The sequence below is a fragment of the Kogia breviceps genome, chromosome 1 (genome assembly GCF_026419965.1).
Source record: "Kogia breviceps isolate mKogBre1 chromosome 1, mKogBre1 haplotype 1, whole genome shotgun sequence".
Lineage (NCBI taxonomy): Eukaryota > Metazoa > Chordata > Mammalia > Artiodactyla > Physeteridae > Kogia > Kogia breviceps.
In genome coordinates, this window is record NC_081310.1 from 41,457,501 (window position 1) to 41,481,139 (window position 23,639).

The 23,639-nt window shown below is 49.9% G+C and overlaps 1 protein-coding gene across 1 annotated transcript in view; it reads right to left on the bottom strand.

Annotated features, from left to right (window-relative positions):
* CACNA1E (calcium voltage-gated channel subunit alpha1 E) overlaps positions 1-23,639 on the bottom strand; it is a 396,248-nt gene that overhangs the window by 70,295 nt on the left and 302,314 nt on the right. Inside the window, exons 10-22 of the mRNA XM_059068042.2 lie at positions 21,538-21,653; positions 16,604-16,657; positions 15,862-15,951; positions 14,705-14,914; positions 13,812-13,924; positions 12,083-12,195; positions 11,607-11,738; positions 11,061-11,133; positions 10,079-10,196; positions 7,960-8,027; positions 6,387-6,484; positions 1,961-2,017; positions 196-849 (exon numbers count right to left, since the gene is read on the bottom strand). Of these exons, the coding sequence (XP_058924025.2) occupies positions 196-849; positions 1,961-2,017; positions 6,387-6,484; positions 7,960-8,027; positions 10,079-10,196; positions 11,061-11,133; positions 11,607-11,738; positions 12,083-12,195; positions 13,812-13,924; positions 14,705-14,914; positions 15,862-15,951; positions 16,604-16,657; positions 21,538-21,653 (1,896 nt within the window). The remainder of the gene's footprint in view (positions 1-195; positions 850-1,960; positions 2,018-6,386; positions 6,485-7,959; positions 8,028-10,078; positions 10,197-11,060; positions 11,134-11,606; positions 11,739-12,082; positions 12,196-13,811; positions 13,925-14,704; positions 14,915-15,861; positions 15,952-16,603; positions 16,658-21,537; positions 21,654-23,639) is intronic.

The following is a 23,639-nucleotide window of genomic DNA, read 5'->3' on the forward strand; positions in this document are numbered from 1 at the left end:
TCCCAACAGGAGATGCCCTGGTTTTCAGAGGGGTAGACGCCATCGCCGTCCTCTTTACACATGCCTCGTAAAAGGGGCATTAGCATCACCTCCGTTTTACTACGGGGGAAAGCGAGGCTTGGAAAGGCTGACGTCGAGGAACCCCGGATGCCAGCCGCGCGACATGCCTCCAGCACGCTCCTGTGTCTAATGTACCTCCTTAAGTCCTGGGAGCGCCCTTCTTCCCGGATGGCGGGCTCCTTGCCCCCGTGGCTGTCCCTGGGCTCGAGGTTCCTCTCCCCCTCACCGGGCACAGTTTCATCCAGACTCCGCTCCTGGCTGGCAGACCTGCTCCTGGAAGCGGAGGAGGACTCCTTGCCCTCCGTCCTGACGCGGCGGTGCCGGCTGCGCCGCTGGCTCTGCCTGTGCCTGGCCCGGTCCTCGAAGGCCACCACGGTCTCCCCGCCCCCGGCCTCCTGCTGGGTCGGGTCACAGTTCCCATGACAGGGCCTGGCCAGCCAGGGCGGCTCCCGTTTGCCCAGGGACAGGGGGCTCCTCTGGTTGTCCAGGGCACTCGACAGGTCCCCTCCGTCCCCCTGGAGGGACCCCCCGCGGCTGACGCGCTCTTCCTCACACTTCTCCAGACCCAGGCCCAGGGCCGGCCCCTCGATGGGCCTGGGTCTCCGGTAGAGGCTGGGGTGGGCATTGAGCGGGTGGAGGGAGCTCAGGGGGTTGAGGGGGTTGAGGGGGTTCATGGGCGGGGCCTCCTCCTTGTTGAGGGCCTCCTGGCTGGGCATCTGCATGTGCCTTCTCAGCTGGCTGGTGCGCTGCTCCCACACCGACATGTGGTGTCGGCGCCTTCGCTCCCTCCTGGCAAAGGGGAGAGGGCGAGGGCTTGGTCAGAACTGATGGCTACGGGCCAGGGAGGGCAGCCACGGGGCAGAGGCCAGCCCTCGGTGGCCGTGGCATGGGGGGGACACACAGTGCGGGGAGCGAACGGGAGAGCCCAGGACCTGCAGACAGGGTGCACAGAAAGACGCGAGGGGCCGAGGGGGTGTGGTCAGCCCAGGACTGAGTCCCGGTCCCCAGGACAGTAGTACGAAGGCTTACCAGATCTCCACTCCCCCAGCTCCCCTTTGCTTTCAGGGCATCAGCCTGTACCTGCTCTGTGCCCACCAATGGCCCTTAGTTCAAGGTGAGAGGCCTTTCTTCCTCCTCCTCTCCCTCTCCTGTTTCCCTTTCCGAGGACAGCCTGGGAGAGCCAGGGCTGATAACTACAACGGTCAGGTACTATCCAAGGGTGACGGATGACAGTGGCGAGCAGACCCATGTTACACGAGGTCTTGGCATCACTCTTGCAGTGATGCGGTGGGGTCTCTTCCACGACCACTAATAACATCCACGGGACTCTATGTCCAGGGATTACCGGCAACTCATACTCAAAACAACCACTGAACAGTCCAGCTCAGGGGCCTGGCTGAGCATTCACGTGGCAGTGGGAACACACAAACGTGACACAGAGAGTGGGGGTGGGGCTCCCACAGGAGGGGGGAGGGGGTGGACGCCTATGCCCACACTCACACACGCCTGCGGGCGCACGCCTAGAGCCCGTGCAGGGCATGCTCACATGTGCCCACACGCATCCTCACTGGGGCCCACACGTGCTGTCCACAAGTGCCTGCGTGAAAGGCACCCCACCGGCACTGACGACCCACGCCGACACATGCCCACTCACAGGCCACACGGAAGAGCAAACTGCACACGGGGTCACATACCTGAGACGCACACTGAGATAGGCACATGGTGAGAGGTGCGGAGGGGCAGATCCACACACCATGTGCACGGAACGCCCACGCACACACCATGGCACACACCGACACGTGCACGCCCGGTGCCACTCTGCCCACGGCAAGGACAAAGACACGGTGTCCCCGCACCCACACGTAACCACTCACAAACACGCAAACCGGTACACACATACAGGTGGCTGCTGCGTGGCTCCCACATCGACATGTGGTGTCTTCTCCTTCTGTCTCTTCTGGGGAAGAAAAATGGACAGGTTCAGTTCATCCTGACCTCTAGGACCCGCAAGCCCCACGGCCACCAGCTGATCTCCAGGGAGAGGTGCAGAATCCCCTACGTGTCTGCTGCCCTCTGTAGACTCCCAACCTTCAGCTCTCCAGGGGAGCGACCTTGGTTCCTTGCTGTGTGCAAACACAAGGATCTAGTACTGAAGCAAACATGCAGGCACGCAAAGGGTCTATTGTTTCCCAGAGGTGACAGCTTCGGATACTCAGTCATCAAGCCCCACTGGCACTCACGCTTTCACCTAAATATCCTTCAGAGACCTCTTTTGGAAGCCCTGTAAACTTGGACGAAGAGTTGTATTTCCCCCTGATCATTTCTAGGATATTCACAAGGGTGTGACTCCCCAGCTCATCACTCCAATCTCACACAACATGCAGGGAACAAATGCACTGCCATGCACATCATCGAGGCCACCAAGTAGCCCACGGCCAAAGGCGGGGCCGCCACTCCATGGGCTGCTGTCCACATACTTCAGGATGTAAGCAGTGTCCTCTGCACGCGTGCAGTGCAGTGGCCCTGACCAGAGGCCTTGAATGTTCAGTCTATTGAGTTGGGTAAAGCACAGTATTAACCTTCCCGGCCTTGCACAGGGAAAAATCTCTTCTTCACAGATCTCTTCTTCCATCTGTATCTTCACAGATACACATGTGTTGTGTCCTTTCAAACCCAAGGAAGGTCAGAATGGTAGGGTCGAGGCATCACCCACAAAGGCTAACAGGAAAAATGAAGCTGTCAGTGCTCAGGTGGAGGACTATGCGTCTTGGACACCTGTGGAATGAGCTTGCCCCGGTTCCTGGGCTGACAAACCCAGTCTGGCCCAATGGGCCCTGCCTGGACCTGGGAGGTTGGCAAATGCTGCTCCTTCCCTGATGGAACTGACACCCACCAGGTGCCACCACGCAGGCAAACTAGCACTGTTCAAACACCATGTCCACGTCTGCAGAGAAGCGTGGTCCAGGGCAGGCAAAGGGAGCAGCGGCAGCTGGTCTGAGCCTGAAGAGGCGCAATGCACATAAGCACCCATGGAATGGATGTGGGTATCGCTGTGGAGACACCTGAGAGCTCCGCAAATGAATGCACCCCTCAGCATTGACGGCTGCAATGCACGTAGAGCAGCCATGCCAAGAAGCGTGGGCAGCACAGAGAAAGAGAAGCACACACTCTAGACGGGCAGCATGCCCTCCCACCAGGAAAAGCACCTTCCACTGGCTATTTGCAAATTCTCAAATATTCAAATGCCAGCCCTCCAGAAGCACATGTGTAAGAGTGTAATTACATGGAAGAATTCTCTCTCTCTCTTACATGCTCACGTGTGCATACCCACATACACGTGCATGCGCACACACGCACGCACACGCACGCACGCACACACACACACACACACACACACCAGGCAAAAGAGAGAACCAACCTCTAATTTCCACACAAATCAGATACACACTTCAAACTTCACTTCTCCAATCGCGCATACAAAGATCAAGATTCACATCCCATCACAACCATTAATATGTCTTCATACCTAAAATCACAGAGAAGCATCTCTCCAACTCATGCATATATGACCTCACATACACCCTGCAAGGACCCTGTGGATCAGGAAGGGTGGTTGGTATTCTTCATTTCGAAGATGAGGAAACAGGGATTCTGAGATGCCAGGAGGTTCCCTCAGCGTGTGAGGGACCGAGCTATGACTAGCACTTGGGCCTTTTAATTTGTAACAATGTTCTTTCCACGTTTCTCTATGGACGCCACGTTCCCACTTAGTTATACCGTAGCCCGGAAGTCAGGGCTCTGGCCTGCAAGCCCAGGCAGCGCACACACACCCTGACAACGTTCCACCTGCAGCACCCACCTCGCAGCACAAGCACCGCACCCAAAGCCTGGATCTCTGCTCATCTTGGATGGTCACAGCACCTCTCCCACCTCACTGTGCCTGGATACGCACACAGCTCAATGCCTACTGCCATGTGCCTACCAGCATCTCATTCATTCTTTCATTCCATAAATAGTGATTTTCTACTCTGGGCCAAGCATCCTTCCCCCGCGTATCTCTAAACCCACTCCTCCTCCAGGCTTCCTCATCTCAGTAAATAGAACCACCCACTGCGAAGTGACAGCCAGCCCTACCCACCAGCATGTTTGGATACCTGTGTATAAGTATTTTTAGGCCAGACTCATGAGTGCAGGGAAAGTGGAGTAGAAACTGCTCAAGGCCCAGAGAATGCTCTTGGGAGGAAGGAGCTGTTTCACCTTTCTTCATCAATCTTTATTTTTTTTATTTATTTATTTTTTTTTTTTTTTGCGGTATGCGGGCCTCTCACTGCTGTGGCCTCTCCCGTTGCGGAGCACAGGCTCCGGATGCGCAGGCTCAGCGGCCACGGCTCACGGGCTTAGTTGCTCCGCGGCATGTGGGATCTTCCCGGACCAGGGCACGAACCCGTGTCTCCTGCATCAGCAGGCGGACTCTCAACCACTGCGCCACCAGGGAAGCCCTCTTCATCAATCTTTAAAAAATTTGCCGGGGCAGGGAGGGGAGTTCTTTTCTCAAGCAGGGGAGGGAGGTCCCCACACATAACTCTGGAATATTCCTACAGGGCAAGGCCGAGGACATTCACAGGCTTTCACACGAGCTCTGGGCAGAGAAGGGCTCCTCCCTGATCAGCTTCAAGTAATAGATGACAGGGTCTGGGGCCAGGATAGAAGTCCAGCTGCCAGGGGTCTCAGACCCTCCCCAGTGATACCCCAGGACCCCTCACTCAGTCCTCAGGAGGGCCAAGAAGCCACAACAGGAATTCCGTGGTTCTGTGGTCACTTCTCAAGGCCCTTCTCCAAGCACCATACAGTGGTCAGCCCCCCGACGGGGCCCATGGCCTGCCGGTTCCACCAGCAGCCACAGGGCCAGGCTGGATCCTCAAAGAGAGTCTACACTCGCCACTCTAATTTATCACCTCCCATTCTCTCCCTAATCCGCTCCAACTGGATTCTGTTGCCACTGGGCCACTGAAACGGCTCTCGGGAAGGTCGCTAACAGCGTTCCTTTTGCCAAACCCAACACTCCCTTTTCTGTTCTCATCTTACGTGATCTTTCAACGGTCCTGAGCTCTGCCGTCCACTCCCTCCGTCTGGAAGCGTGTTCTTCTCCACGTCTCCAGGACACCACGCTCCCTTGTTCTCTCTCCCACCTCCGGGCTGCTCCCCGTCAGTCTCCTCGCGGGTTTTCCTCGAGGCACGGAGCGCTCTGGCCTCTGTGCTCAGCTCCTCGCTTCTCCAGCCCACCTCTCCCCGGCTCAGCTTCGCCCGGGCTGACAGCTAAAATGCCATCCAAATGCGAATGCTCCCCCAAATCCTTATTTCTAACCCCGACTTCTAAACTCCAGACTCACAGGCCAACAGCCCGTTCAACATCTTCACTCGCATGTCTTATAAGCACCTCAAGTTTAACGTGGCCAAAACGAACCTTGGATTTCCACTGTTCTCCAGGCTAGCAGTAAATACCACCATCATCTACCCAGTTGCTTAGGTTCAAACCTACAAACCTGGGAGAAACGTTTCTTTTTTTTCATCTCCACCTTCATCACGTTTATTCCATCAGCTCATCCTATTGGTTCTCCCTCCAAAATACAGACCACGTGGGATGACTTCTCATCTTCTCCATTGCTACCATGGTCTAAACCACCACCAGCTCTCACCTACTTTACTCTAAGAGCCAACCTCTGTCTTGCCGGCTCCGGTCTGGGCCCCTACAGTCCGTCTCCACAGAGCACGGTGACCTTTTAAAAGTGTAAATCCTAACCTATCCATCCTTCCCCTCTAGACCCTCCTATGGTTGTAATTAGAACAAAAGCTAAAGTCCTTCACCTGGGCCTTCAGGACCTCCTGGCCGTGTCTCCTTCTCTTCCCCCTTGCTCCCTTCATACCAGCCACACTGGGCCTGGCTGGGCATGTTCCATCTTTGTAATGTCACACGACCATCTTCTACACATTTAGGTCTCCGCTTAAATATCATCTCTTCAGAGAACCCTTCCCAGATCACCCGAAGGTACTCCACCCAATTCCTGTTCCTCTGCCTTAGTACCCTGTTATATTTATTTTACAGCTATTCTCACTATCTAAAATTATTTCTGTGTATTTATCAGCTATCTTACTCACTGAAATAAAAGCTCTGTGAAAAAAAGAGACCCTGTCTTGCTCACTGCTGTATTCACAGGACGTTTCCTGGCATGGAGCAGGCACCCTCCGAGAGTTCACAGCTTTGGAATTGAGCAACTGGCTGTCAGCACAGGAGCCCAGGGGTCTGTGAAGTGGGGACAGCGACTCACTCGATGGAAGGCATGTTGGGTGCAGACATCGGGCTGACCTCCTTGGCCTTCTGCAGCGCGTGTTTCTGGTTGAAGGCCTCCTCTTCTTCTTGTTCATCCTAGACACAAAGCAGAGAGGGCTTTGTCTGGGATCCTCGTGAAGGACAGCAGCTCCCTTGGCTCTCCCCAGAAGGCGTTCTGGAGACCAGGCGAAGCGAGACAAGCAGGGGAAGAGGTGAAACAAGGCAGAATGAGGTCAGGTTGGCTCACCGACCTCAGGTGGCCAGCAGCCAGCCTCCTTGAGACAGCAGCCTCCTGGCCAGCAATTCTGACCTCCACCCTGCCCCACCTCCTCAGGAGAGCTGTGCAGTTCTACCCCAAGCCCAGTCCTCAGGGGAGCTGGCCGGGGAGGTCAGAGGCCAGAGCCGACACTTCTCAGATGCTCTGCAGTGTCTGGAAGTGATGGAGGGGGACCTTCCAGGCAGAGCCCCTGAAGTAAACACCACGCTTCCCATCACGCCCTCTTCCCTGCACAGCTAAGTGACCCCACCCTGGGGCTCAGGCAGGGACCTCATCTCCTCACCCACATTCCTGCTCATAAATGTCCCTCTATGTGATGGCACCAAGGAAAGCCGGTTCAGGTAAAATGACTAGAGCTACTAAGAATACATACATCTTCACAGCCTGATCTGGTTTTCACACACTTCATTTTACTTGATCCTTGCAGTACTCCTGTGAGATGTGCAAGGCAGATATATCATTCCTTTTTTTACAGATGAAGGAAGCGATGCTAATGGAGACCAGGGGTCAAGCACAAGCTAAAAGAGCCAGTAAGTGGTAGATGCATGACTCACAGCCAGCTTTTCAGATACTAGAGCTGGTATTTTTCCCTGCCTGCAGATAAGAAGACCCTCAAGGACGTAGGGAACAGCAGTTACGGAAACGTCACCAGGTTGCTATGGGCTCTGCCCCAAACCAAATTTGTATTATGTGGGGAGAAGTTTTCACTCATCTCCCTAGACTATCCCACTGCAATCAGTATTGCCTCCACCCCTGAAGAAATGACTCCAAGGAAAGAAAGGAACAGTTCTTTGAGCAATGTAGCAAGTAGCTTCATTGAAACTTCCTTCAAGATGACCATGGCCACTGGAATACCCCAGGAGACACAATCTAGGAACAGAGATGCTCCTGGACCCTCTCACCCCCAAACCCAGAAGTGTAAACGCACATGATTGAGGTCACACAGCCACAGGTCACAGGAGCAGAGGTGGGACTTCAATCCAAGACTTTGGTGCTTTCTTTATTTTCCAGGGCATAATTTTGCAAAGGATATCTTTGGGAGTTTGCAGTGATTAAGTGATTATCTTCTACATCCCATGAGAGATCCAGTCTGCTCCAAGGCTCAGCAAACTCAGTGAAAGTGAACCAGGCTCCTTTCACGGATGTGTGGCTCTCCAGCGGTCCACAAGCTCCCAGAAGGGGCCTTCCTGGCAGGCTTGAGCCAGGCAACGCAGACTTTTGGAAGCAGCCCCAAAGCCCAGCAGGCACCCAATGGCACTAGAGAACCATTGGATCCCCGGAGAACAATGCTTACCTTGGTCAGCTCCTGGGCATTGGCCAGATTGTCCACAGCAATGGCCAAGAACACATTCAGCAGTGTGTCTGGGGTGATGAGTTAAGGATGGGCAAGTAAGAAAAGCAAAAGGCTCCAGCAAGGCTGAGAGGGCATCTCCAGGCCTTTCCTGCCTGGGACACCAGCAGGAACAGAAACCAACCCAAAGAGTCACTTAAGCAGGGGCTGTCGGGGGAGGGAGAGAGATGTTATGCAACTCTGTTTGATGGAGAATATGTCTTCTCTCCTTCCACATGTCATCTCTTTGTACAGGACAAAGAAATACCTGAATCAAAGCTCCCAGAGGGCAAAGTGAGCTACTTTGTGACAAACTGGCCTTCCATTTCTGTGACTTACTGCCTAGCTTTCTTTTTATGGATTTCTCATGTTTAGTTTATAGTCTGCTCTGGCCCCTAGAAGTTTTCAGGGCAGAAAACTTAAAGGAATATCACTGTTCTGTGAGACTATGGAAAATGCAAAAATATAGCTGCATCACATGACCGTCCCTTTTCATTCTAGCAATCCCAATTCAAGGCAAGTTCCACCCCCCAAAACTTCTAATGATCGTGTAGAAGTTTGCAGTTTACAACGTAACATTCAAGCAAATTATCTCATTTACTATTCATAACCATCAAAGGAGAGAAGATATTGCTTCTTCCTTTCAGATGTGAAAATTAGAAGCTGAGAGAGATTAAGTGACTTTCCCAAGGCCACACAGCCGGTAAACAGAGTTGCTGGGATGAAAACCTAAATCTTTCTGGTCTAGAGCCCATGACCAGCCATGGATTTTGGAATTAAATGCGCTTAGTTTCTAGTCTCCCTTCACAACTTAGTAATTGTTTGACTTTGATTAAGTTATTTCCTCTAAGTCTTATAAGGTAAGGATTAGATGCAATAGTGCCTGGAAAGCATTTAGTACAGGGTCTCATGAATAGCACAAGTATGATAAATGTTAGCTATGCTCAGTAGTATCAGCATTAATCATAATACTAATATTTTTGAGAACTTACTATGTGGAAGGCTCTGTTCTATATTAACATATAGAGCTGCCGTATGATCCTGCAATCCCACTCCTGGGCATATACCCTGAGAAAACCATAATTCAAAAAGATACATGCACCCCAATGTTCATTGCACACTACAATAGCTAAGACATGGAAGCAACCTGAATGTCCATTGACACATGAATGGATAAAGAAGATATGGGATATATATACAGTGGAATACTACTCAGCCATAAAAAAGAATGAAATATTGCCATTTGCAGCAACATGGATAGACCTAGAGATTATCATACTAAGTGAAGTAAGGCAGACAGAGAAAGACAAATATCATATGATATCATTTATATGTGGAATCCAAAAAGCATGATACAAATGAACTTATATACAAAACAGAAATAGACCCACGGACAAAGAAAACCAAGCTTATGGTTACCAAAGGGGAAAGGGGGAAGGAGGAATAAATTAAGAGTCTGGGATTAACATATACACAGTACTATATATAAAATAGATAACCAACAAGGACCTTCTGTATAGCACAAGGAACTATACTCGATATTTTGTAATAACCTATAAGGGGAAAGGATCTGAAAAAAATATATATGTGTAACTGAATAACTTTGCTGTACACCTGAAACTAATACAACATTGTAAATCAACTATACTTAAATTAAAAAGTCTTTTTTAAAAAAGTAAAAAAAAACAACCATATAATTAATTCATTAGTATTATCATCTTGTCACTATTTCAGCCCATAGCGATCTCTGTCCTTTCTTATTTTTCCCAGCTCATAGTATCTCCAACCATTTACTATAGCAGACTCATGTTTTTATTTGTGATGATAATCTGATAACTTGGATATTATGATACCTGATAATTTAGATGATACTCTATCTCGTTTATATTTATCTTCTTTACCCAACTAGCAGATGTTTCTTAAGATCGGGATCCTTGTGTCTCTTAGTACACCTAGCAATGGTCACACCCCAGTGCTACCCCCACCCCTACTATTACCACCATCAGCACCACTATGATCACCTCCTCCTCCTCACATGCTGGGCCGTTCAGGCGGCCCAAGAGAAGCCTTTTAAAAAGGATACAGTTTCCAAACAAGGTGAGCACAATGAAATAGATAGCTGACCACATGCCGGAGCTGACCCCACCCTGGGAGCGGATCCCATTGTACATCACCTCATTCCAGTCCTCACCCGTCAGGATCTACACAAAGCAAACAACAGGCAAATCAGAGACCTGGGTTGGAGGAGAAAATGGGGTCAACAGAAGGGGGAAAATTCTGCGCCTGGGTCTTTTCCATCCACCCCTTGCTCGATTATCCTGCCAGAGAGAAAAAAAAAATGTCACGCCCATGAATAATCCTCAGCTTTCTTCTGATATGTAAGAGACACTGCAAACAGAAGGAGAACATCAAAAGGAAAGATTCGATTCCTCAAAATATAGAGTCTCCCCACCCTGACCCAAACCTCAGCTTTGCCCGGCCTGTGGGAATCACACAGATGAGGTGGTCTGGTCACTGCCTGACTGTCCCCAGGAGCTGCCAAGATACAGTTCCTGAGGCAGCAGGATTACTGGAAAGGGCCTCATGGGCTCCAGTTCTGGAAGCCTGGGTTCTGGTTCAGCCTCAGATTCTGGTGAAACAGTGTTCTCCTTTAGCTCTTAGACATTATTGATTTTGAGTTTCCCCCATGATTTAAAAAAAAAAAAATTGGCGGGAGTGGGGGGTGCGTGGAAAAGATACTTCTTTAAATGGACACGTGGGTTTGAAGATACTTCCAATTTCATAAAACCAGAAATGCGATGTTGCTGGATGACTGACTAACATCCCTTGCAAACTCACCAGTGTAAGGAGAAAGCCAATTAGGTCATCACAATAGAGATGTTTCATTATTGGTAAGGACATAGCTATAGAAATTCTAGGAATTATAGTGGTGATGATTACTCAATAAGCAAGAGTACCCAGCTGCCTGAGAGGAGCTTGGAGAGGAAAGGGAGGATTCTCTTAACACATCATTGTGTAGTGTGTGCACCAAGGGATCCCAAGTAACATTTTTTAACATCTCATACCTGGAATACAGTCATGATGGCTGCAGGGAAGGTGTCAAAGTTTGCTGAAGGAGTCCCATCGTTAAAGTTGAACCTGAAAAAGGAAATTCAGAGAGAATGAAATGAAAATCTCACACACCAAGTTTTCCTTTCCCGAGATTATGCCCTTTTCATCACTACTTTTCCCCTTTCTCCACACCCCCCTCTGCCCTACTCTCCCCTCATTCCAGTAACTTATGAAGACAGTTTTAGTGACTACTACTGGGGGACTGTGCACTTGAAGGGCCCTGGTAATGGGACGGGGTCTGGGCTGATACTGAGTTACAAAGCCCCAGGCTGTGCCTTTCAGGGACAGCTCCAGAGAGAGGGGTCCCCTCAATAAGAACCCTATACAGTGTGAACGGATTAAAAACAGAGATATTTGTTCCACACACATGCTCGTGGTTGATTTGAGCCAGAGACACGATTGCCATAGTTAACATGGCAATCAGATTAGTGACCCCAGCGCTCACAGGTTGAAGTCTAGGATTTGAGGCTCCTTTGGATGCAAAGTTCATTGGTGCTTACCTGCCTCCAAACAGCTGCATTCCTAGGAGAGCAAAGACAACGATGAAGAGGAAGAGAAGGAAGAGCAAACTGATGATTGACTTCATGGAACTCATCAAGGAGACCACCAAATTCCGCAGGGATGCCCAATACCTACAAAAACCCAGACAGCATTACAGCAGTGAACACTAATACCAAATTATCTCCATGCACAGCTGGGCATCTGCCTGGTGGTCTGTGAGATAAGCCGCATCTGCATACTTGTAGGAAGGAGAGATGACGGCAATAATGTGGCGCCCCTTGGGAACGTGGCACAGGATATGGCATCATGGGCATTTTTCTGGTTTAATCTTCGGAGAAGAAGAGGAACTGAAGAATGGAGTGGGGGATGGAGTCGGGAAGGGCATGTGGGGATGGAAGGAAATAAATATAATAAGGCAGAGAGAAGCGTCCACTCTCGAAGGTGGTTGCGAAGAGTCTAGATTCTGATCACTTACTTGGTTATTTTAAATATTCTTAGAAGCCGGAGAGCTCGCAAGACACTGATTCCAAAAGATGTACCAGGTCTGAAGATCGCCCAGACCACTTCAAAGATGCTGCCCACTGTGACCTAAAGAGCCAAACCCAGCCACGGTGAGAAGAGGAAAAGGAGGAGGAGGTGAATGAGGAGGAGGAGAGAGGAGCAATCTTGTATTCCGCAACCAACAGTTCTCACTGGGCCATTGTGAAGTTCAAACCCTCCCTTCCCCCAGCAGGACCACCTGTTCGTGAAGGCTGCCAAGGAAAAACAAGACTCTACCACCTCTCTCCCCACTGCTCCCCACTCCCCTTGCTAAATTTCCTCCTGCATACTATAGATTGCTTTACTGACTGCTCTTCTGTCCTTTGTGAAAACTGCAGTAGTCATTCACCACTTCTGCACACATTTGACAGCCATGCTGTTCTTAGAACACCTTGAACAGACAAAAGAGTGGTCCTCAAATGAGAAAACAAGTTTAAATTAATACAGGTTGCATTCCAATATAAAAACCTCTGAGAAGATCCACGTTCTCTCATTGTCCTAGAATTTAGTGCTAACAACGTTTCAGTCACCTGTACATGAAATATCTTTCAGTCACTCAGGACCTCATACCCCAACGTGATGGTACTACTTGGTGACATAGAATCTGACTGCTATAGAAATACCAATGTCAGATTAACCATCCAATTTGCTTTACGCTTTAATTATATGTTTATTGAAAGCCTACTATGTTCCACACATTGCACTAGGAGAAAGAACAAAAATTTATTCTTACAGCAATGCTGAAAAGTATGTATGTAAGGGAACTAAGGTGAAAATGGTCTTTCACTAGTTATTATGCCTGAAAATTGCCTGTACCCAGAAGCATATGTTCCAAGTTAAAATGCAGATTGGCAAGGGCTCGGAATCGTTAGCACCTAACTGGAGATTTGGCAGAAAAAGAAGTAGTTTTGGCAGAAGGAGAGGTGGTTCAGGAACCCAAAGTTTTGCAACCTACTTCTGCTGCTAACTGGCTGCGTGAACTTGCACACGAGGTCTCCTATTTACTCATGTGTAAACGGGCGGCCTAACTCCCAACACCTAGTTTCGTGGACGTCGGACCCCTGCAAGCCGTGGAGGACGAAAATGTATGTGAAAGCACCTTGAAGACTGTTAGTAACGCACACATTTATATATCAATATTATTTAGGTAAGTGGGCACTGGGTGAAGTAGTCTATGTGGGGACTTGCTAACGCACAAGTGTGTATGTGCATATGTGTATGAATGTTTAAGGGTATGCCCAGATAATGTCCCCAATTTTAAACTGGACTCAAAAAATAAATATATAAGTTTCTCATTTTTGATTGAACCACCTTCTGGAATCAAGCCTTTTGTCCTTCTCCCCCAGGCTTCCCCCAAGATAATAAGTGGTTCAAAACTTTGGCTACGGGTAGCTTTGTAAAATTTACTGAAGTGCTCACTCTATGGTATGTGTGTTACCATTCAGTAAAAACATTAAAAATAAAAGAGCATTTTAAAAACCCAAACAAACCCTAGTACGGCAAGGATTCACTCATTCCTGGCCTCCCTTTTGCTAATCCTATCTATTCCCCTTTTATAAATTCTGATTTCAGTGCTCCACACCGAGCCCCGGAGCAAGCTGCTTATCTCAAACCACGGCATAGCAACACCTGACAGAAGGATGGGCGGGCTCCAGAGCACTTACCCCAAAATCAAAGCAGTTGAACGAAGAGTGAAAATAAAGGCGAGGCCCCATGCCGTACATCTTCAGGGACATCTCCAGGAGGAAGAGTCCCAGAAACAAAAATTCTGCATAGTCTGAAAGCATTAAAGGCAGAAGCGTTGGTTCCATGGATGGCACGGGCTTCTGCCCTCCCCGGTCCAGTCGCCCCACCTACAGAGGAACCCTCAACAGCAGCAGGACCTACACAAGCGGGACTTTCAGTGACCATGCCAGCTCAGTGCCAGGCAAAACCTAATGATGTCTGAAAGCGCTCAGACCCAGAATGAGTCCCAGGCACACTCCACAGGTCAGCTTTGCTCTCTTGACAGGTGGCTTTGTCATTGCCCTTTAAATGGTAGATGGCTCTCAGGAGAGAGAGAAAGGGCTTAAGCATGGCTTTGATGAAAGAGCTGGATTCGCTCTCCACACTCCGGGCAGTGACAGCCTCTGGGAGCCCCACTCGCACCCAGGGGCAGCCTTACTCAGAGCTGACCTATACGTTTCCTTTCTGGTCTACTGAAGGTATCCATTTCCCTAGGAACTTCTTCCCTAGGACTTTGGTGACCAAGACTCCCTACATCACTGAGCCTACTTAAGGCACTAAGCTGGCCTTAGACTACCCAAGGTGTAACACCATCTTGTTGACTCATCAGCAAAGATTTGTTGATCTGATTCAATAATGAATGGCAGCTAGGAATGGTCATGGGATAACCCCGACCCCTGGAGGACAGCTCTGGCCTCGGTCACAACGTGGTGGAGAGGTAGAACTCTGGATGGGCAGGACCGCTGCCAGGCCCACGCGACACCTTGCTCTCTTGACATTCACACCCCAATCGAGCTGCTGCCGTGAAAGCCAGTAGTCACCATTCACTTACAGAGAAGGTGGGTGAGCCACTGGGGCTGGTTGTGATGGACGATGGCCACACAGGCGGTGTTGAGAGCCACAAGGCTCAGCACAATCCAGTAAAACACCTGGGATTTAACCATGTGGCGGATAGAGATACGCAGAAGCCGCTCCTTGTGCCGGAAATAGGAGGCCCCGTCCACCTTTGTACTCTTGATGCTGGCTCGGGCGAGGGGTGTGCCTAAGTGGGGAGAAGTAAGGAGGAAGAATGAGGCTGCAAAAGAGATCACCCTCCATGGCGAGCAGGTATTCGCAGGGCAAGGTGGGCAGCTTTGGTCCCAGGGCTAGGGTACAGCCACGTGTTATGAGCTAAGAGTGTCCACAGCACAGCAGGGAACCCTGCTTTTCCTCTGGGCACCCTCAGTCCTAGGAAACGGAAAGATTCCCCAGGCAGGACACCAGGCATCCAGCCGGTATCTTGAATCCTAACAGGATCGTGTTTATGTCTGTAACAGATTGGGCTTCTCTCTGGCTTTTCTTTTTAAATATGCTTCAGGCACTGGTATCATCCTGCCGCATTTGTGATTTTTCTGCCACTGGAAGCCTAAAGCAGCGATGAGCTCTGTACGCCTCTTCTGCTTTTGAGGATGAAGTCAGACCCTTCCCTTTTATCTGGGGAGGAAAAAATCTGCCATCAGCCAGAATCTCTAAGGGAACCTGAGGTTGAACACCAGTCATGTTAAAGGGTTGTCAGTAGGAATTTGTTTAAGTATCACATGGAAGCAGGCGATGGAAGTAGGTAGATGCTACTATGATTAAGCAAATGATTGCAGGTTCTCAAATGGGTGTCCTCAGGATCCTTTGAGCAATTTCCCAAAGTGGGTTCTCATTATCACATCCAGGAGAGATAGGATATATATGCCGATGGGATACATCTGCCACACTTGAAGAATCTGGGTTGGATTCTTGGCCCTAAGCCCCATGTTTCACATAACAGTATCCCCTGGTCCATCTTTTTCTGTAAGTCATTGTCAACTAGATTAGATTCCAACGCCTTTTCCTAATTACATCCCAAAGTTCTGGATTCTTTGGCCTCCCTTCCTCCTGGTGGTGTTTCTCCAAAGACAGGATGTTCCCTTTCAGAGGAGGTTCAGAGCAGTGAAAGGAGATCTGACAGCCTCCACTCACCCACAGAGGAGATGTCGACACAGTGCTCGTCACTGGAGTCCCGCGTCATGGCCTCTGTCCGGCTCCTTTTGATGGTTGCCCTTCGGAGCACTACACCAGGGAAGGCAGAGGCCAGGGAGAGGACACAAGAACAACCGGATCAGTCTGGTCAGAACTGAGGACTGTGGGCAAAGAGGCCCCGCTGACACAGGCGCCTGCCTTTAAATACCCGAGCCAGGGTCAGTGAAGTCACAAATGTCTATGGAAACATGGCTCCCATGCTCAGCAGCACCTCTGACACACGAGGCTCTTGAATCCCATGGGACAAGGCTCCCGAATCCTTGCTAGAGCTTATCTAAATGCAGTAGGTAACAGGTACTCCGTATCTATTTGTTCTGGTTCTTCATAAACAATGTCACTTCCTGCCAATGAAAGTGGTCCCAAGATGATCCCCACAAATTGTCAAAGAAGATCCCTTTCTGTGCCATTGGTTGTACGATGGCTTTTTCACTGCCCGTATCAATCACACGCCCTGGAACAAAGCAACTCTTGGATTTCATTTTCATCACTTTAAAAAACATTTAAATCCATGACTCAATTCCCTTCATTTTAAAGCATGAGGAATTTTATGACAGAGAGACTTGCGTTTCAAATCCCAGAGCGCCCCTCTTTTACTTCCTTCTCCTCTTTGGATCGAGAGAGATTGCCTCTGCAGAAGAGGGGGCAAATGCGAAAGGAATGAAACCTTGGAGCACTTCCTTACCTTCTAAGGCTGACGTTCCAGCATTTTTATTTTCTTCAGCGAGCATGACTTCCTCTATATGGAAACAAATGGTTTAGTAAATTATCGGTAAATGCCAAATTATTCTGCAAAATGAAAATCCCTCAGGAACGGCTCTGGCTCCAGGGCAACAGAGAGAGAGGAAAAGAGTTCAGAGCTGGTCACAGGCATCAGCAAGACATCAAGGGTCATGGAGGGGAGCACCCGAACGTCAGAATAGAAAGGAAGGTCTTCAGTGAGGGGGTGTTGGGGGTGATCGGTGAGATTCAGCTCTGTCTCTGATACACTGTTTAGGAGAATAGCCCTGGGAGCGAAAGCTGATCTTTTTAACGAAAATCCCCTAAATTGATAAGAACGACACATTTCCTTTTCTGTTTTTTCTTTTATCCAGGTTCCTTAAACCTTTTCTAGCAGCAGGAGCTCCCTTAGTTTTGCTTGTCTGCAGCCCCTAGGTCATAACGCCTACCCCTTCATTCTGAAGGTGAGACCATGTTTTGGGTTCTAGACTACTTCTTTAAGGAAGGGGAGGAGGAAGATGCTCACAGCCACCCCAAAGAGAGGAGCAGGGCTTATGGGCTTGCTTTCTCTCCCCGCCACCACTTCCATCCTGCCTAGCTGAGCAGAGCCTGAGCTGAAGAGGCTAGGGCCCGTCATGAATTTGTCCCTGTGATATAATAAAATATAAATATTTGGTTTCTGTCCACCTTCCTGGCACAGAGCTTCCAAACCCTTGGAATTTACTGTCTTTTGTACGCTAATGAGACGACTCACTGTGGGAGAGGCCTAGTTAGTGTAAGGATGGGGGCTGGTCCCCCCCAAAAAACCAACCACATGATTAGAAGGTTGTAACTTTCAGTCTCATCCCCATCCCACCTCGCAGGAGGGGAGAGGGTCTTGAGACTATTCAATCACCAGTGGTCAATGATCTAATCAATCATGTCTACATAAAACCTCCATAAAAACGCTACACGACGGGGCCCGGGTTGCTTATGGGAGGGTTAAGTGCCTGGAGAGGGCATGTAGGATCTGCACGCCCCCGCAAACCCCACCCTCAGACCTTACCCTATGTATCTCTTCCATTTGGCTGTTACTGACTTGTATCCTTCATAAGAAACTGGTGGTAGTTCTTCCTGAGTTCTGTAAGTCATTCTAACTAATTATCAAATCTGGAGGCCTCTGAAGTTTTAGTCAGCCAGGAAGAGGTGCAGGTCACCTGGGGACCCCACCGTGGCTGGTGTGTAAAGTAGAGGCAGGCTTGTGGGATTAAGCCTTTCACCTGTGGTGTCTGCACTAACTTCGCGTCAGAATTGAACTGAATTGTCGGACACCCCAACTGGTGTCAGAGAGTGGAAGGCCTGGTTGGCACTGGGACGATGTATTTGGTTGTTGGCATTTGGAAAACAACCACTTAGTCCCCTGGACGCCCCTCTTGGCCTCCCCAGGAGCAGCCTGTACTCCACAGCGGTGTCATCAGCGGCAGGAGACTGTTTTTTGCTAAGACTTATTAGAATGTGCCTCACTGACATCCCTCCAAACTTATCAACGAAACAGCCCTTCTGTCCCATGTCTGCTGGGATTCTGAGCCCAGCTTTTGGGAGTGGTGTGGAGGAGTTCCGATCCTCGCCCCTGTCTCAGCCACAGGCGAGGGAGCTGGAGACCCCAGCAATCATTCCCTAAGATCCCAGCTGCTGGGGAAAAGCTGGCAGCAGGGTCTATGAAGCAATGGTTTAATTTAAGCACTTCTAACAAGTAAAAGGACAGGCATAAGAGGGTAAAGTTATTACCATAATTCCACCTGCATATAAAACTGAGAGTATATAATGTATATAATTTCCCAGGGAGGGGAACATTTTGAGGCTCGGAGGGTACCATGCAGGATGGCCATTATAAAGTCATAACATTTAGCTTTCTTTTTTAAGTACAGCCCTCCGGCAAAACTCAGTTAACAGGTTAAATGTTATTGGTGGGATGCTCCTTGATGAGGACAAAGAGGGTTTTAAAGTCATGAATAGCACTTGCTTTTGGAGAGCATCCTTTTAAAATTAGGTACTTGTTAAAATACCTCATAGCAACATGAATGACCTCAGCCAGAGAGTCTTTTTCGCTCTGTGCAGTGTCGGGGCTTTGGGATCAGCAGATCTGAGGACCCCCAAGGCAGCCGGAGGGTGTATGGTGCTGCTGAGTACCTCTGGGAAGCGCTCGAGGCCTCTGGATGGGCTGGAACGGCCCTCCCATCCCCCCCATGCCTTTTGCCAAGTTCGCTTTCGAACTTGAGCATGTCTTTCCAGGCAAATGTAACCCATATGTCTCTGAATCACTCACGCTCCACTTGTAAAGGGAAGGGCCAGGAAGCACAATTTGACGTCGCAGTGTGTCTTTTTTTCTTAGAAGGAGAAGAGTGCTGGCTTTGCCAACTGGAAGAGAGTGGAGCCTTGGGATTCTGCAAGCGATTGAAAAGCAGAGCTGCAAAGAGCAGCATCCCGGGCTGCCTGACCCTGAGCAGGGCTGTGGCAAGGGTAGGGAGAGTCGTCTTCCAGCTCTGCTGCCAGCCTACTCCCTAGGGTGGTCTGTCAGACGGCTCCCCTGCCCAGGAAGCCAAGGGCAGTTGGGGACTTCAAGCTGCCGGCCTGGCCTGGAGGCAAATCAGCTGAGATACTGTTCCTGGGAAGAGGGAGGGAAGATTCACATTCACCTCCACTCAAGAGCCTCAGAGGAAAAAGGGCAAAATGGAAGTACAGTCACCACTCCCACGGCTCTTGCTTCCAGAAGCAGCAAAGGAATGCAGATAGTCCCAAATGAGACGTGGCTTTTATCTGGCTTTGACATGGCACTTTCCATCACACATGCCCTCTCACCCCTGGAAGATAATCCAAAGTTGACTCCTGAACTGCGAGAGCTCTTGTGTGCTGTGATCTGAATAAGAGTCATAGCATCATTTCAATGCTTAGAGAAGAATAATGATCAGGCACCTACGTATCCAATCCTATTCCAAATTTTTCCAGAGAGACCTCTTTGTTCTCTGCTTTCTACCAGGAATAGAGCAAAGATGCTGGCTATCATGTGTATTTTTTTTTTTATTAAAAAAATTTTACTCTTTTGCTCAGGAAGATATACAACACCAATGCAACGCAACCTTTAAAATAATAAGGGAATCAAATACATCCTTTTTACTGACAGATGTGGGGTGATCGATGCCCCTCATAAGCAGCAGAGCCACAGTCAAACTTGCATCTGGGGTCTCTGTGGGTTAATGAGATCGGGATAAACCTGGACCTATCCTCAGGGCTGGGCAGGAATTTTTCCCAAGGCTGAGCCACAGAGTGAGGAGCTGATCACAGTGCAGGGAACAGGGAAAACCAATTCTCACCATCATCTATTAGCTGCCTTACTGCAGTGGCCTCACAATCAGTCTCCCTGCCTCTGGCCTTGTCTTCCTACTATCTGTTCTCAGGGCAGCAACCAAGCGCTCCTTCAAAATCTTAAACCGAGGGCTTCCCTGGTGGCGCAGTGGTTGAGAATCCGCCTGCCGATGCAGGGGACACGGGTTCGTGCCCCGGTCCGGGAAGATCCCACATGCCGCGGAGCGGCTGGGCCCGTGAGCCATGGCCGCTGAGCCTGCGCGTCCGGAGCCTGTGCTCCGCAATGGGAGAGGCCACAACAGTGAGAGGCCCGCGTACCGCAAAAAAAAAAAAAAAAAAAAAAAAAAAATCTTAAACCGAGCGTGTCCCTTCTCTGCTCAAGGCCCTCCTGTGGTTCTTGCCTTATTCACCGGAAAGCCCCAAGCTTTACAATGGCCCGTAAAGGTAATACACAATCTACTGTCTCTGCCCCCAGCACAGCTGCCCTCATCCTTACTCCTGACACCTTCCCCTGCTATTCCTGGAGGGCTCCTGGCCCCTCCTACATTAGAGCCTGGGCACTGGGGTTTTCTTCCCTCAGAGCTCCTTGTGGCTCATGCCCTCATCTCTTTTGAATCTCTCCTCACACAGGTCTACCCTGACCCTCTTATTTAAGACTGCAACCGGGCTTCCCTGGTGGCGCAGTGGTTGAGAGTCCGCCTGCTGATGCAGGGGACGCGGGTTCGTGCCCCGGTCTGGGAGGATCCCACATGCCGCGGAGCGGCTGGGCCCGTGAGCCATGGCCGCTGGGCCTGTGCGTCCGGAGCCTCTGCTCTGCAACGGGAGGGGCCGCAGTGGTGAGAGGCCCGTGTACCACAAAAAAAAAAAAAAAAAAAAAGACTGCAACCTACCCTAAACCCCTAACCCTACCTTGATCTGTTTTCACTGTACTTATCACCTTATCAAAAGTTATTATTTTGTTCATCGCTGCCTTCCCCAGCTACAGGGTAATGAGTTCCACAAAAGTAGAGCTCTGGGGGAATTCTCCGGCAGTCCAGTGGTTAGGACTCAGCGCTTTCACTGCGGTGGAGGGCCTGGGTTCAATCCCCGGTTGGGGAACTAAGATCCTGAAAGCCACGTGGCATGGTCCAAAAAAAAAAAAAAGTAGAGCTCTGGCTCATTGCTGTATCCTAAGTGCCTAGAACAGGACTTGGCGTCAAGTAAGCTCTCAATAAATATTTGTGGGATGAACAGACTGTTATTATTAGTAGTAACAGTAGTAGTACAGAATGTCATCAGCCCAAACTCAGCTCTAGCACTGGGTTGTTTTACCTTTTACTCAGTTCACCTCGCTAAAATGCCTGCCTCGTGAAAGGCGTTTGGCTGAAGAACAGGGACAGACTCCAGAGGGAGAAAAAGGGACCAGTGGGGAATCCAAAAAGCCAACAAGTCATCTCGAGCTTCTCTCTGCTCTGGTCTAGGCTGCCCCCTTGAATGGAAGTATTGGAGTGGGAACTGGGGCAGGTCCCTGATGTCTGGGCAGCCCATCGCCAACCTCCTCCAGCCCCCAGGCCTTACCTGCTTTGTCTATCCAGGCGCGGTACCCATTCAGCTCACGCTCGATCTGCTGCTGGCGCCGCAGTTTCATGAAAGCTCTCCGGTTCTCCACTCTCTCTCTCTCTTTGGCAAATTCCCTGTGGACAAAGCAGATAAGATTCACTAGGTTTGGGCAGTGCCATGACTAAAAGAAAGGGTGAAACAAGCAGGAGAGAGAGCGTGTTTGAACAGGCACTGTGTATACCCCATTTCCTTTGTCCCAGGCTGCAACGGGGATCCCCTTAAAATGTTGCACAGAAATGCACTTCGTTCAGCCTCCTGCAGGAAGCCTTCGCGGATCAGTTTCATTCCAGTCAGCACTAATGCTCTCTGCTTGCTCTATTTTGAAAGGTATTGACTTAGTAATGTGACCAGCTAGCTTCCAGAATGCTATGTTATGTCTCTCCGGCTACAATGGAAGCCCTTCGCCCTCTGAGGGGCCCAGCTACCCTTTCTGCCCTTAATAACAACAGTGACTGATGTACATTGACTGATGATTACATGCCAGCCTATATGAAGTTTTTCATACCCATTAACTCCTTTAATCCTCACAATCACCCTATGAAGTAAAGCACTATTAAAATTCCTATTTAACAGATGGGGAAATCAAGGTTTAGGGGAGGGAAGTAACTTGCTGGGATCTGAACTCTACCCATAATGCTGTGCTTCCTCTGGTGGCCTGTATCCTGTGATGCTCATACGGGCTGCCATGGAAGACCACGACACTGAGGACTGGAAGGGCTGAAATGCTGTTTGAAGATGGCTGGTCGAGATTAAACAAGAAAGGTAAGGACACAGGAAGGGCACATGGTTCCAGTAGAAAGACAGTAGGAAGACGGGGTGGTGTGGAGGGGAAAATGAGGCAGACGGAAAAAGCCAGCATGAGAGTCAGAGATAAGACAGAGTCCACTAACAGGCACAGGGGACCAGAGCCACTCTGTGGCACAAGATGATTAAAAAAAAACAAAACAAAAATGAAAGCTCCATGGGAAAAAGAAGACAGAAGAGGAATGAGGGCTCCCTGGCAGAGAGGAAGATGATCAGATTCAACAAGTGAGCAAATGGGGATCAAGAAATATTCATTTGGGCTTCCCTGGTGGCGCAGTGGTTGAGAATCCGCCTGCCGATGCGGGAGACACGGGTTCGTGCCCCGGTCCGGGAAGATCCCACATGCCGCGGAGCAACTAAGCCCGTGAGCCATGGCCGCTGAGCCTGCGCATCCGGAGCCTGTGCTCCGCAACGGGAGAGGCCACAGCAGTGAGAGGCCCGCGTACCGCAAAAAAAAAAAAAAAAAAAGAAAGAAATATTCATTTGCTAACAGGCCCCTCCAGATACCGCCTCTGCACCAATGCCCGTCTCATCACCAAACACCCTTCCAGCCAGAACACCCCTTGCTAGGTAGTGCCTCCCAGCCACGGCTCACGCTCTCTCCTACTGCCCTGGAAGCTGTTGCACTTATTCAAGGTGTTCCCCGTCAATAAAGGGCAGCAACCTGAAGATAAGAGAGTCTAGCACCCACTGTGGGTTCTGCCACCTACTCCCTCACGTCCAGGGAGGAGAAAATGAGCCAGGGGCTGAGGGACGTGCCCAGCCCCGGTGCAGGGAAAGGAGAGGTGCCAGTCTACCGTGAGGTAGAGGGATATACCGGTTTGGGTCTCCTACAGCCCCTCCTTCCAAGACAGAGATGGATTCCTCGGGCACAGACACCTTAGAATGGTCACAATCAGGCTAAGGGCATGGGCATAAGGCACACGGGCAGGGGAAGTTCTCCTGGGCTTGGTTTCCAGCTCAGTGGGTTCTCCTAAGGCTGCTGTGGGGGAAGGAAGAGTTGAGCAGGGCCAGCGAGAGTCAATGTAACAGAACTTAAGCCCTGGGACACCTCCTTTTTTCACCTGCCCTTCTGGATTTAGAAAGTAACAAAGAGCTAGCTTGGTTCATGGCATCACCATCTACCAAAGTTCTTACCTTTGGTTCTTTGTCTTCTTTCTATCCTTCCTGTATGATTAATGCCATTGTTCTGTTGGTTCTATCTTCAGAATGGCACTTGGATCCACCCTCCCTCTTCATCCTTACTGCCTCTTGGT